Source organism: Canis aureus, chromosome 5 (genome assembly GCF_053574225.1).
Source record: "Canis aureus isolate CA01 chromosome 5, VMU_Caureus_v.1.0, whole genome shotgun sequence".
In the NCBI taxonomy this organism is placed as follows: Eukaryota; Metazoa; Chordata; class Mammalia; order Carnivora; family Canidae; genus Canis; species Canis aureus.
Window position 1 is genome coordinate 50,972,006 of NC_135615.1, and position 15,964 is coordinate 50,987,969.

At 37.0% G+C, this 15,964-nt stretch overlaps 1 protein-coding gene across 1 annotated transcript in view; it reads left to right on the top strand.

The window, feature by feature from the left end:
• The window catches only part of RNF180 (ring finger protein 180), a 184,298-nt gene that overhangs the window by 27,378 nt on the left and 140,956 nt on the right, over window positions 1–15,964 (top strand). Inside the window, exon 2 of the mRNA XM_077897978.1 lies at window positions 3,354–3,488. Within this exon, the coding sequence (XP_077754104.1) occupies window positions 3,354–3,488 (135 nt within the window). The remainder of the gene's footprint in view (window positions 1–3,353; window positions 3,489–15,964) is intronic.

The following is a 15,964-nucleotide window of genomic DNA, read 5'->3' on the forward strand; positions in this document are numbered from 1 at the left end:
GTGTGTATTTACCTCTGGGCAGTTTATCACACGTATAGATTCATATGAACGCCACTGCAGTCAGGTTCACAACAGTCCCATCACATAAATCCCTTGAGCTACCTAGGGGACCGTGTTTGACAAAATATGGAGCACAGACTGTATTCTGTAGGATGGTATCTCTCAAAGTGTGGTCTTTGGATCACTCTAATAATAACCTAGTGTGCTTGTTAAATATGCCAATTCCTACTGTAGAAACACTGAACTAGAATCTCTGGGAATGTGGCCCCAGGACCTACATTTAAATAAGCTCCCCCAGGTGCTCAGTATACTATGCTGAAGGGGGATGACTTTGAGCCGAGATCTGAGTGAGAAGGAGGATGCAAACACCTTCGAGGAGGAGGTCTGGACAAATCTTATCCAAATGTAGCATGACACAAGTCGCATATGTAATTTAAAATCAATGTGAAATTGACATTTACACAATAGTTTACTTGACTCAGTATATTGAAAATATTTCAACATGAACTCAATGTAAAACTATTGATATTTGGCATTCTTTTTCTCCTATTAGTATTCAAAATCCAGTGTGTACTTTACATTTTCTGCACATCTCAGTTGAAATTAGCCACATTTGAAGGGCTCCGAATATATCTGACTAGTGGCTACCGTATAGGGTAGCATAGATCTAGACAGCAAACAGCCAGTAGTACAAAGGCCCTTGAAAGAGATCCATTTGGAGATATGCAGTTGCCATCTGGAATTTAAAATTATTTCTCTAGAGCTTTGGAATAAGCTAAAAATTAGATATATAGATTTTAGAAATCATCGATATAGGACTTGTCACAAAGTGTAATTTTCAGTGAAGACTTAGTAGACTCATCTACGGAGTTTTTTCTAAGTACATACTTGCACCCCAAGAAAGCATGGAAAAATCTGGATACGTGGGGGAGGGGTGGAGAAACAAGGGGATGTGTGTGGATCTTAAGGAGTGAGGGAGCATAGGCAGATTGAGAGTTTCTCCATCCCTGATTCTGATAGGACCCCTCCTTGTAGTCCACATTCCTGGCTGAGAACCACTTGTGGTTAAGAGGGACATGAGAGCATAAGACACTAAAAAGGATATAGAGAGAAGGAAGGAGTGCCAAAGGAGTTAAGTAAAAGAGAGGGTTTCAACAATGAAGAAGGGCACATCAAGCAAGAGGAGATAGGACATTTACAAATTAAGATATTGCGATTGTTGAGGACATAATTTTTTTTTTAAGATTTTATTTATTCATTGGAGACAGAGAGAGAGAGAAAGAGAGAGAGAGAGAGCATGAGCAGGGGGAGAGGCAGAGGGAGAAACAGACTCCCTGCTGAGCAAGGAACCCAATGACACAGGGCTCCATCCCAGGACCCAGAGATCATGACCTGACCCTCAGGTGGACGCCTAATCATCTGAGCCACCTAAGCACCCTGAGCACATAGTTTAAACAGAGTAGTCAGCTGGACTGAGATGGGCTCTAAGGATGTCCATGGAGACAAAACTGGGATTAGCTACCTGAAGGTCAGAGCTAGACAGGCTGCAGGAGGGGCATGCCATGCTCTCCCAGGCAGGGTTCCTTAAATCCTTTCAATTTGGTTAAGGTTCATCTGTGTTCCCTCTTTTACAACCCTTACATCTGTTGCAGTTTAGTCAATAGCTGTGTAGTACATCACTGTCTTCACCCTGACCATACTACAGGATCACCTGGGGAACTTCTTTAAAAGTCCCCACTCCTCACTCCCTCCCCACCTCCACATAAGCCAAAATTTCTAGGAGTGGGGCCTCGGCATGTTTTTAAAGTTTCCCAAGAGGTTGTGATGAGCTGGGGGTAGAAAACTGTTGAGCTATAGCACAGTGAGCACTTCCACGAGAGAAAGTGAGTGTTACTCAGCCTATCGCCCCCAGAGTTTGGCCCACTGTGTGGCATTTGGTTAGCTGTCAGTAAATGTTCAATGAATGAATGAAAAATGAAGAAGTGTGGCCGGGGAACCTGTCAGTCCCTTCTGGATAGCTTAATAAACATTTCGTTTCTTCCTAATAAATAGTTATCATGCAGGTTATTAAAAATACTCCACCTATTTTGGGTTCCTTATTAGTGTGAAACTCTTCTGCCAGACTGGTTTAATTTACATTATTTACATAAAATCTCCAGTGTAAAAATAGACTACAAAATTGATAGGAGTGTTCTCTAAGTCTTTTTGTTTGACTACATCCACCTCAAGATGTAGAATAGTAACGGTTCCACTGAGTATAATATACAAGAGAAATTACTGCGTTCAGGATAAAGAATTTTTGCCATAAATTTTAAGTAAGTAATTCCCATTTTTACATAATTAACTACAACTCAATAAATTGTATTATATTTAAATTTTAATGCTGTGGTATTTAAAATCTATTTAAAAGAACATGTCTAGTTCTTTGTTATGACTCTATTAATGCCACTGTACTAACTTATTAAATTGAGCCTTCATCAATTGCCTTTTATGACTTTTAGTGAGAGAAAGATGGAAAGAAATAGATGTAAAAATCTCTACAAAAGTGAAATAAGGGGATCCCTGGATGGCACAGCGGTTTGGCACCTGCCTTTGGCCCAGGGCGCGATCCTGGAGACCCAGGATCGAATCCCACGTCAGGCTCCCGGTGCATGGAGCCTGCTTCTCCCTCTGCCTATGTCTCTGCCTCTCTCTCTCTCTCTCTCTCTCTGTATGACTATCATAAATAAATTTAAAAAAAATTAAAAAAAATAGTTGGTAGTCAGTAACAAAATGCATCATCATCATAATTATTTATTTTTTTTTTTCTCTTTTATTTATTTTTTTTTTCTTTATTTTTTTTTTTTTTTATTGGTGTTCAATTTACTAACATACAGAATAACACCCAGTGCCCGTCACCCATTCACTCCCACCCCCCGCCCTCCTCCCCTTCTACCACCCCTAGTTCGTTTCCCAGAGTTAGCAGTCTTTACGTTCTGTCTCCCTTTCTGATATTTCCCACACATTTCTTCCCCCTTTCCTTATATTCCCTTTCACTATTATTTATATTCCCCAAATGAATGAGAACATATAATGTTTGTCCTTCTCCGACTGACTTACTTCACTCAGCATAATACCCTCCAGTTCCATCCATGTTGAAGCAAATCATCATCATAATTAAATGGAACTTTCAATCCAGGGCATAGTTTATAGAGGGCTGCTAGCCTAAGACCTGGTAACTAGTAGGTACCTCAATAAATGATAATTCTCTTTCTTCTGTTCCCCATGTAGCTAGTATTGTGGTGAGGGTTTAGAAAAATCAAATTTAATCTGACACAGTTCAACATTTTAAAAGTGTATTATTTTTTCCACAGATGAAAAGAAGTGAAGAATTGATCACTAGAAATCATAATCAAGAAGACCTAAGTTTTCTTCGTTGTTGGAAATGCAGAAAATGTATAGCAAGTTCTGGTTGTTTCATGAAACACCTTGAGGATCAGATCTTTACGGTAAGTAGTGTGAACTCTGGTCTTCAAACAATTTTCTCGTATCTGAATGCTGTGAGCATGCACACAGGTGCACACCTATCCCTTCACACTTGGCTTAGGTTCTTTTACCTTATTTGACTTTACCACTGAAAACTTTTCAAAGTGGTTTTCAGAAGACATCCCATCTTCCACGGTTAAAATTAATTTTACCTTTAGCTGCTGACATTAACATGCCCTTAAAGTTTTAAGTGGAATATCATAGATGTAAGTTGAAGATAATGGTCAGTGTTTTTCTTATCCCCACCATGAATGAACCTTGGTAGTCAGCACACAATTAAGTTCAATATCCTAGTAGGAAATGGAGAACCTATTTTTTATATATATGTATAAATACATATATATTTGCATGTGTGTATATGTATTATGTATGTATAAACATATTTCTGTGTGTATGAACATATATATTTAGTATTTAATGTGGGCCTAGAAGAGGAAGTTCATGGGTGATTTGAAAGTCAATAGGAAAACCTGAATAATATTTAAAAGCATTTAATTGAGCATCCTGGTAATGCTTTTCAAACAGCAAAAGTAAGATCTCTAAGAGTATTATGAAACTTCTCTAAGAGTATTATGAAAGAGGCAGGATGAGAGAAGTACATACTAGATAGTGATCCATAGATTTTATAAGGAGTTCTCCTTCCAGCAGAGAGGCTATAATCACCTGTCATTGTTTGCTTCCCCTTCTTTGAGAGACACTTGGGTTTTAAAACATTCTTATTAGTTGTTTTTTTTTTTTGTTTTTTGGGTTTTTTTTTGTTTTGTTTTTTTTTTTTTTTTTGGTCTCAGCCATGAGTAATTGTGATTATTTCCTGGAATTGATAGTAGTAGATAATTTGGTTGCATACTTACTGCCCAAAGATACTTTTTAAATGGATAAAACATTGTAATTGGGGGAAAAAACCTTGTAATGTTAGGAGTATTTTGCTTTGTAAATAATACATAGAGTTAATGAAAAAAAAAAAGTAAGTGTACAACTTGGTAAATGTTTTCAGTCCTTCCTGCTGTGAATCAGATCAAGGTATAAATTCCCATCACTCCGGAAAGTTGTGTTGCCCTGTTCTAGCCACTTCTCTCCCTCTCATAGCACCTCACTATACTGATGTCTGTCACTGTACAATAGTTTTGCCTTTGTTCACATAGAAATATATAGCGTCTACTCTTTTGTACCTGACTTATTCTGCTCAGCGTAATGTTTTAGAGATACATTTATGTTTTGTATTTATAGTTTTTGGGGTTTTTTGTTTGTTTGTTTTTACTAGGGAATATGCCACTTATCATTTATGGATCTACTACAGTTTATCATTTTTCTCCTCTGGGTGGACATTTGAATTTCTGGTTTTGGGTTATGAATAAAACTGCTATCAATATTCTTGTAAAAGACCTTCTGTGTTTACGTTTTGTGTTTTCTTTTTTGGTATATATGTAAGAATGAATTCTGGGGGCCCACAGAGTAGGTATTTTTAAAAAATCTCTTTATCAAATATTAGTACAACATGCTATGCCAGGCATTGTTTCTAAATGCTTTACAAATATTACTTCACTTTATAGGCTTGTAAATCTCAACTGCAATCCTAAAAGGAGGCAACGAGGCCTTTTGAGGCCTTTCCTGCCTTTGTCCATCATGCAAAATCTAAATTAGGGAGCTTTCCAGGGTTCTGTTGGGAAGTCAGTCACAGCCCCCTTCATTCAAGTCCTAAACTGCATCTTTCTAAACGTCATTGGTCAGTATTCCTTCCTGGGTCATTAAAATAGGTAGATTTTAATTTCTTTAGAAACACTACCAGTTTTCCAAAGTGAATGTTTATTTCCAACAGTAATGATGAGAATTTCACTTGCTCTCCATCTTTGTCCATGCTTGGTATTTTCAGACTTTGTAATTTTAGCCATTCTGGTAAATGTATATTGGTATGTCATTGTAGTTTTAATTTGCATTTCCCTACTGATTAATGATGTCAAGTACCTTTTGCTAGGTTTATTGGTTAGGCATTGTTTTAAATGTTTTATATTATTCCTTATAGTATAAGAATAGATTGTCTTGAGGAAGATAATCTCCACTTCATACATAAGGAAACTGAGGCACAGACAATTAAACAGTTTGCCCCAGATTATACTTTTTCTAAGCAGTACAGTTAGAATTGGACTTAACGTCCAGGGTCCAGAGCAAGTACTCTAAACTCCTCTCTCTCTTTGCTGCCTTTGTTCCTCCCTCAGAATATGATGCAATTTCACACCTCTTTTTTAAATTAATTAATTAATTAATTTTAATAATAAATTTATCTTTTATTGGTGTTCAATTTGCCAACATACAGAATAACACCCAGTGCTCATCCTGTCAAGTGTCCCCCTCAGTGCCCGTCACCCATTCACCCCCACCCCCCGCCCTCCTCTCCTTCCACCACTCCTAGTTCGTTTCCCAGAGTTAGGAGTCTTTATGTTCTGTCTCCCTTTCTGATATTTCCCACACATTTCTTCTCCCTTCCCTAATATTCCCTTTCACTATTATTTATATTCCCCAAATGAATGAGAACATACACTGTTTGTCCTTCTCCGATTGACTTACTTCACTCAGCATAATACCCTCCAGTTCCATCCACGTTGAAGCAAATGGTGGGTATTTGTCGTTTCTAATGGCTGAGTAATATTCCATTGTATACATAGACCACATCTTCTTTATCCATTCATCTTTCGATGGACACCGAGGCTCCTTCCACAGTTTGGCTATTGTGGACATTGCTGCTATAAACATCGGGGTGCAGGTGTCCCTGCGTTTCATTGCATCTGTATCTTTGGGGTAAATCCCCAACAGTGCAATTGCTGGGTCGTAGGGCAGGTCTATTTTTAACTCTTTGAGGAACCTCCACACAGTTTTCCAGAGTGGCTGCACCAGTTCACATTCCCACCAACAGTGTAAGAGGGTTCCCTTTTCTCTGCATCCTCTCCAACATTTGTGGTTTCCTGCCTTGTTAATTTTCCCCATTCTCACTGGTGTGAGGTGGTATCTCATTGTGGTTTTGATTTGTATTTCCCTGATGGCAAGTGATGCAGAGCATTTTCTCATGTGTGTGTTGGCCATGTCTACGTCTTCCTCTGTGAGATTTCTCTTCATGTCTTTTGCCCATTTCATGATTGGATTGTTTGTTTCTTTGGTGTTGAGTTTAAGAAGTTCTTTATAGATCTTGGAAACTAGCCCTTTATCTGATACGTCGTTTGCAAATATCTTCTCTCATTCTGTAGGTTGTCTTTTAGTTTTGTTGACTGTATCCTTTGCTGTGCAAAAGCTTCTTATCTTGATGAAGTCCCAATAGTTCATTTTTGCTTTTGTTTCTTTTGCCTTCGTGGATGTATCTTGCAAGAAGTTACCGTGGCCGAGTTCAAAAAGGGTGTTGACTGTGTTCTTCTCTAGGATTTTGATGGAATCTTGTCTCACATTTAGATCAATGCCCAAGAAGTCAGTGGCATTTCTATACACTAACAATGAGACTGAAGAAAGAGAAATTAAGGAGTCAATCCCATTTACAATTGCACCCAAAAGCATAAGATACCTAGGAATAAACCTCACCAAAGAGGTAAAGGATCTATACCCTAAAAACTATAGAACACTTCTGAAAGAAATTGAGGAAGACACAAAGAGATGGAAAAATATTCCATGCTCATGGATTGGCAGAATTAATATTGTGAAAATGTCAATGTTACCCAGGGCAATTTACATGTTTAATGCAATCCCTATCAAAATACCATGGACTTTCTTCAGAGAATTAGAACAAATTATTTTAAGATTTGTGTGGAATCAGAAAAGACCCCGAATAGCCAGGGGAATTTTAAAAAAGAAAACCATAGCTGGGGGCATCACAATGCCAGATTTCAGGTTGTACTACAAAGCTGTGGTCATCAAGACAGTGTGGTACTGGCGCAAAAACAGACACATAGATCAATGGAACAGAATAGAAAATCCAGAAGTGGATCCTGAACTCTATGGTCAACTAATATTCGACAAAGGAGGAAAGACTATCCATTGGAAGAAAGACAGTCTCTTCAATAAATGGTGCTGGGAAAATTGGACATCCACATGCAGAAGAATGAAACTAGACCACTCTCTTTCACCATACACCTTCTCAATAGAGTGGCTGATACTCTCATTTACCAGCAGAACTCCCAGTCATTAATTCATTTAATAGTGAGTGAGAAAATTTTAAGTGCTACTTTGGGATGTATTGGGATGGGTTGCGGAAGAGTGATGCAGAATACAAAAAAAAAATTCTTGCTCTCTAGGAGCTTTATTTTGTTTTTATTTATTATTATTATTTTTTAAGAACTTTAAACTGTAGTTGAAAACAGGCCAAGCAGTGTATCCTGATTTTATAGGTATAGTAACAGAGGGATGTGAACAAACTGTTGCCTAGGCTAGTCAAGGAAGACCTCTCAGGAGGACCAAACACACACACACACTTTTTAAGTATAATTTGTAAACCATGAAATTTACTCATTATAAAAATGCAGTTAAATGGCTTTTAGTAAATATTTGAGTTGGGCAAACACCACTATAATACAGTTTTAAAGCTTGCCATTACTACAGAAAGATTCCTCAGGCCCATTTGCCCCGCACCCATGCCTGGCCCCAGGTAACCACTAATCTGCATTTGTCTCCGTAACTTCGTATTCTTAAATAAGAATATACGTATATATAACTATTGAAACTGTCTTACAAAATAAAATACATATAAGAAAACTTATGTTAAATATATACTTATAGAAATGAATAAATATTCAATGTTTGTATTTCTATAAAATACTAAAATATATAATATGCATGTAAAATAACACATACATATATAAAACTAGGTTTAAGAATAAATCAATATCATTATGTCTGGGAGGAAGGAGAAGTCTGTAATGGAGCATTTTGAGGGTGCTTTTAAAGTAGTGGTCTAACGCTGCCTGCAGCCCAGGGTGTGATCCTGGAGACCCAGGATCAAGCCCCACATTGGGCTCCCTGCATGGAGCCTGCTTCTCCCTCTGCCTGTGTCTCTGCCCCTCTCTCTCTCCCTCTCTCTCTCTCTATCTCTGTGTGTGTGTATGTGTCTCTCATGAATAAATAAATAAAATCTTAAAAAAAATTATAAAGTAATGGTCGTGTATTTGTTAAACTGGATAATGGGTATAGTGATATTTGATTCTCTTTCAATCTTTATTTAAACTATAGAAATGCAAAGAAAATAAACTATAGAAATGCTTTACATTTTTACAGATGGATTTTATCAGATGCTATGCTAAAAGAATGCTACTTTTATCACCTATCAAATGATCTTTATTTCTGATTAAATTAACTATACAATTAAAAACACCGTGTATAAAATAAGTTTGTTTCTGAAAGGGTTGTGTTGTTTTAATTTCTGTAAATGAAATCACACTGTAAGTGGGTCTTCTTCCAGAAATTGGTGCTTTCACTTAAATCGCCCTATTTAGTATAATCCCCACTTATTCTCACTTTGGTGTAGTGTTCTGGTATATTAATATATCACGGTGTATAATTCATTCCACCCTTGATAGGCATTTGGGTTTGATCTTGTTTTGCTCGTATAAACAGTCCTATTATGAGCTCTTTTGTACATACTTTGGCACACACGGGTAGGAGTGTATTTCTAAGAGTAAAGGTAAGAGCATCCTAGGGCATGTACGTATGCAACCTCATCGGGCAGCACTAAACTGTTTTCAAATGACAAGGCTATGAGTGGTGGTTGAGCATTGCTGTCATCCTACATCGTCACCAGCATTCAACATCTCATCTCTGAGACTGTTTGTGTTTTCTGTAAAATGTCTTTTTTTTTCTTGCCTGTTTTTTGGTAGGTGGTTTTGCTTTGGTTTTTTTAAAGTTTTTTTTTTTTTTTTAATGTATTCTAAATACTAATCCTTGATTGGTTTTTCTAATGCAAATATCTTTTGCCACTTTGTGTAACTGGTATTTTGCTCTTTGTGGTAGTTTTTAATGAACAGAAGTTCATCATGTACTGTAGTTGAATTTATTAATCATCTCCTTCATGTCTTGTACTCTTTGTGTAAAAAATTCTTCTGTGCCCTAGGGGAGGATTTTTTTCCTTTCCTTTTACTGAATACCAGAGTTGACATTAGCAAGTTTCCTTCTGTATTCCTCTGAGCAACAGATTTATTGTTCGTTCACCCTTATACTGAAATTAAAACCCAGATTTATGTAGGAGGTCCCCCTTAGAATCTCCTCACCATGAGTGAACCTCGGACTATGTGTCCTGTCTTCAACACCCCATGCAGACTTGAAATGGCCCTCAGAACAACATAGAGGATCAGGAAACTGGGGAGACAGCATCCATAGCTTTAGGCTCAAGGACCACATTTCTTGAGCCCTGTCGAATGCCAAGAAATGAAGGTCTCACACTCTGCTTCTCAGTCCCACTAAACTGGATACTGGGATCACAGTAACTTTCAATGAAAAATAACCAAATACCTGCAAAACAAAGCTTGCTAGAAGAACCAGCACAAATACAGTCATCATTTCTGCTTTCATAAGACTGAGGAGGTATATCAGCTTGGTGGAAGCTCTCATGTGTGAAACTTGAGCTGTAAGGGAATGTGGGATATTTGAACTTTAGTTTTCTAGCCACTGGCAGGTAGTAAGGCATGCAAGAGAGAATTTGGAATGGAATGTTGAGACAGTTTACAATGTTCATAGGGAGAAAAGAGGTTTCCTACCCATTCTTCAGGCCTGAGACACATGAAGTAGGAGCAAAAACGAAAATCAAATAAAAATAACAGCAAAAATGAAAATAAAAATAAAAATAACAAAAACCCTAAAAACATAAAAATGAATTGACAGAAATGCTCTCCCATTGTGGAGTCTTGGCTAATGGCTAGGAATGTTGTTCTCAGTTTTAGTTTTTTAGTCCGTTTTGTTATACCATTGGACATGTCAAGTTTTTGTGGCCTGTAGAACATTCCAACAGATATCTGGGGGGATGCTGATTCTAAGGATGTGGAATTAAGAACAGAGATGTGAACTAAAAGTGTGGATTTGGGAGTCATCAGCATTCAAATGGAGAGTGCCACTATGACAGTGCACGAGATCACCATGCAGAGTGTGAATGGACTGAGAAGGGGGCCTAGGAGCATTTAAAGGATCAAAGCTCAAACAGTAGAAAAAGAGAGGAACAAGAAAGGTAAGACTGAGAATCTGGATACAGGGTTACACAATTCAATGGATGGGTATTTTCTAGGAAGAGGGATTAGTTAATAGCATTGGGTATTGTGGGGAGTGGTCAAAGACCAGACACTGGCTTCAATGTATAGGCTGTACACTGCACAGTTCTGTAGGGTGCCGGCCTGGGAAGGGTGTCTCCTTGATTTGGGTAGAATTGCCATACAGACTGGCCATATATAGAGACCCTGCATGACAATTAATAGTGTGCATTGGCTTTAGCAAAGAGGAGATCATTGGTCAGCGTTCATTGTAGTTGAGGGTGTAAGAGGGGCAAGTACCAGGTTCTAGTGAGTTGAGGAAAATGGGGACTGCGGAATGGTCCGACACTTATTTTAAAGGATTATAATTATTTGGCTATGACTCTTTTTCAGTTATAGACTATCAAGTGTTTCAGCTTTAAAACTTCATTGCCCGTACCATTTGCCATTATATGATCACCGAATGTTGTATTGAGTATTGGATTATATACCTTTTTTGGCTACATATTTTGCTCATTTTCTCTCTGACTTTATTAACCTGATGACCTTTTTTCAATGGCTATAATATGGAAATAAATCATATTTATATTGCTTATTTTTAAATACTTTTATGTTCCCTTTTGTTAATATTAGCATATATTTATTTCATGCTTAATCTTTTCACATGCTATATAGACGTAATGGTATTGCCTCTACAAGTTCATGGTGAAGTCTTATTCCCCAGTGTGCCTGTATCTAGAGATACGTCTTTAGGAGGTAATTTAGGTTAAATGAAATCTTAAGGATAGGGTCCTAACTTGTAAATAGTGTGGCCTTCTAAGCAAAAGAGAGATATCATTCTTTTTGTCCACCATGTGAGATCTCAGTGAGAAGGCAGCCATCTGCAAGCTAAGAAGAGAGGTCTTACCAGTACCTGAGCATACTGCCACTTTGACCTCAGATTTCTAGCCTCCAGAACTATGAGGAATAAATGTCTTCTGTTGAAGCCACACAGGCTATGGTATTTTGTTATGGCAGCCCCAGCCGACTAGGACACAACAAACAGTTCCTGTAATAGACTCTGCAAATCGAAACCAGAGCAGAAGAGAGATGCCCTGTCCTTGTGAAGCTTCTGATATAGTGGTCAGTTATAAATATTAATTTACTGGCCATGCAAATGGCAAAAAGGAAAAGTATAGGGAGCTATAAGAACAGAATTTATTTATTTTTTAAATTTTTATTTATTTATGATAGTCACAGAGAGAGAGAGAGAAAGAGAGGGAGAGAGAGAGAGAGAGGCAGAGACACAGGCAGAGGGAGAAGCAGGCTCCATGCACCGGGAGCCCGACGTGAGATTTGATCCCGGGTCTCCAGGATCGCGCCCTGGGCCAAAGGCAGGCACTAAACCGCTGCGCCACCCAGGGTTGCCAAGAACAGAATTTAGAGAGGATTGAACCTACCTGTATCAGGAAGGCTTGTCTGACAAAGTGACTTGCATGAGGATATGGTGGATGAATAGTGACAGCAGTACATGACATAGAACATTCTCAGCTTTGGGACCAGCATGTTGAAAGGCTCTGTGGTGGAGAGAATGTGGACTGTTTATGGAACTAGATGTCCATGACTGGAGTTCAGAGATCAAACGGATAGTTTGGCAAGATCTGAAGCTAGAAAGAAAAGGATTAGTTAGATCATTTATGGTCTTGTAAGCCAAATTAAGGACTTTGATCTTTATTCTGAGAGCTGAGGAATTACTGAAAAGGAGTGATAATGACTATTGAATTTTAAAAAGACTATTTTGGCTGTTGTGTGAAGAGTGAATTTTTAGAAAGTTGACAAGATTGGATGTAAGAGACTGTCAATAATTTTTGCATTCATTCTGACCCTTTGAGTAAAAAGAAAAGTTTCTACCATGAAGTATCTTCTTAGAGTACAAATAGACAAAAAAAAAAAAAAAAAAAAGGCAGTATAATAGAATTTGGTTCCTTTACATTTGTGACACTTCAAACATTTAATTAATAATGTAAATGACAGGGAACCCTGGGTGGCGCAGCAGTTTAGTGCCTGCCTTTGGCCCAGGGCGCGATCCTGGAGACCCAGGATCGAATCCCATGTCGGGCTCCCGGGGAATGGAGCCTGCTTCTCCCTCTGCCTATGTCTCTGCCTCTCTCTCTCTGTGTGTGACTATCATAAATAAAAAAAATAAAATAAAAAAATAAAATAAAAATAATGTAAATGACAAAAAAATAATGTAAATGATATATTTGTTACCCAGTCTTTTCTTTGTGTTTATAGCCATGTAGTTACATGAATTGTTGGCTCACTTTTAATGAATTGGCTGAGGGTGTATTAATGCTAACATGGGAAATGCCAAATGTTAAACATCCTTCAAGATATCGTATATTAAATTGTCTAAGTCAGCTTTTAACATTAAACCTTAGTTAAGAATTTTAAAGATCATTAAATAACAGAAAGAGAATGCATAAAATTTGTAATTTTAAAATTAAATGAAGTTCTCCCTGTATGCAGCAACCAGAAACATTCACTACCCTTGAGGAACAAACAAAATAACAATGCCTGAGCTCCCCCTGCTGCTTAAACAAATTATTTCATTTACAAAATATTTTGGCAACATTTCTCTGACAGCATTAAGTGAAATTGGCTGTTAGTTACTTTCTCCTTCTTCCCTTCCTTCTTTCCCCACTGATAAATTTGAGACATGAAAAAACTGTCTAGGGGGACGCCTGGGTGGCTCAGTGGTTGAGCGTCTGCCTTTGGTGATCCTGAGATCCTGGGATCAAATCCCACATGGGGCTCCTTGTGGGGAGCCTGCTTCCCCCTCAGCCTGTGTCTCTGCCTCTCATGAATAAATAAATAAATAATCTTAAAAAAACTGTTTAGTAAGGTTCTTTTGAAGCCCTTAATAATAGTTTTTCTAATTCTCAGTTTAATTTTTTTTCCAGAGGAGATAACCTCTCGTGCCATTACTTTAAAGGCTTTAAATCCTTAAAATCAGATTGCTTCCATTTTAGTCACTCATCTTAAAATAAATCTGTTAAAACTTGTCTTATCACATATATTTCTGATTTTTAAAAATAAGGGGCCGGTAGACTTATAAACTTAATAGTGTGGTATGTCCTACTTTACCTTTTAAACTATATTGGAAGTAAATATCATGAATGTTATATATATTTTCTAAGACTGTGTGTAAATACAACTGAAGTAGTTAGTCGGCAGTCTCATTTATAATTGAGGCTTCTTTGTTTACCCTGGCTGTCTTTGTTTGCCATATCTAACTTTTCTGAAGAGGAAACAGAACACTGTACCTTCTTCACCCAGCCTTTTGCATTCCTCTCACCTGTATCAATTGCCGTAATTGATTTTCCTCCTCTTCTGTTGATGTGAAACTCTGCTCTAACTCTTAACTATTTAGAGAAAAATGTGTGCTTGCTTTGTGTTAGTAGTTCTCAAAGATCACGTTGGGGTCCCATATCAGAAGCAACTGTAGAATGTTTTCCAAATTCTACCTTTCCTCTTGTACAAGTTAGAATATCATTTTTTGTTAATTTAAATATAAGGCAAGCCTCAGAGTTTCGTTTTGTTTTGTTTTTGTAAGCCTAGGGAAAAATAGTGTCATGGCTTAAAACATACTCATGCCAAAGATATCAGAAAGTTGATGGCCTGAAAATGAGAATATTCCTTTGATACAGGAAGTAACAGTGAAAGCTCAGTGACCGAGGACAGAAGTTTTGAAGCCTGGTGGCCTGATGGAAATCCTTTTTTAATGCTTATATGACCGTGGACAAGTTACATAAAAGTTACTTAATTTCTCTTGTCTTAGTTTCCTTGTCTGGAAAACAGTGCCTGGGAATAGTAAGCATAGTACAAATGTTGGTGAGCTAGTAAAAGTAAATACTTCCTAAAATATCCTTCACCTACCTAGAACTATAACTCCAATTTATTCTCACAAGAATGTTCAAAAGGCATCTCTATAATTTGTAGTGGTTTCTTACTTATTATGATCAATCTTATGAGATTAAATATAATCACTTTATATGATAAAATAATGGAATATGCACACTGAAATAACAAAATAACAAATGTAAGGTACCTGGCAGTAGTCCCTGGCATGCATATATGTGTGTGTGTATATATATATACACACTTATATTTTTATGTCTACACATACACATATATATACACACATATATTTATTACCTCATTGTGTGTGTATACACACACATACACATATATATACAATTTTTCACTCCCTTTATATGGTTAATACTGTGTCTAGTAATCATTCAGTAAATATTGATAGGTTGATTGCCATTAACTTAATTTAACATTAAGTCAAATTAATGTTCTTTGTACCAATGTAGAAATACTAAGTTTATATATCGATAGAATCTTGAAAAGTCAGAGCAAGTCTAATAACAAAGTAAAGGTGATTTTATTTGTGCATTCCAGTTTGTATTCTCGGTAACAGTCTTTTAAAGAATTCATCACTGCTAGACTAATCTGAATAACTGTCAGCTCCTAGTGTAAGGGGCTAATGTGTATGAAGCCAAATGTTTGTGAGATCATTTCTATTCTGCAAAAATGTCATCCATACCTTCATTTTGTTTCTAAGGCAAAGCATTTAGGTAAAGCTAGACTGTTTATTGAATCATTTTCAGTGAGTTTCCCAAGGTTCTTTAACAAAAAAGATTTGTATAGTCCGTTTAAATTTGTTATGATGAGCTTTGGCTCATATATGACCAAATTGTTAAGAATTCAGATTTTTAAAGAAATTTTTTCTAAGAATACAGAAAGTAAAAACAAGCACACTTGAGGTTGATTCATGTTGTTTCATATATCAGTAGTTGATATCTTTTTATTACTGAATATTACTCCATTATATGGATCCTATAGTTGTTTATCCATTCTAGAGTACCAGTGCACCGTAGGGGCAGTCTTCAGTAGCTTAAAGAAATACTTTAAAAACTACAGGGGCTGGGAAAGGTAAAGGTAATGATTGCAATGAAAAATCTATTAAAACTCACACAATAAGCTTTCTTTCATTCATCAATGTTTAATAAGTGCCTACTGTATTTCACACGCTGTCTTTTTCTGAAGATACAGAGAGGACTAAAGTAGTATATGTCTTATGAAGCTTACCAACCAAATTTTATGATTCACAAGCAATATTGGTAACTTTTCTTTTTTTTAAGATTTTATTTATTTATTTATGAGAGAGAGGCAGAGACACAGGC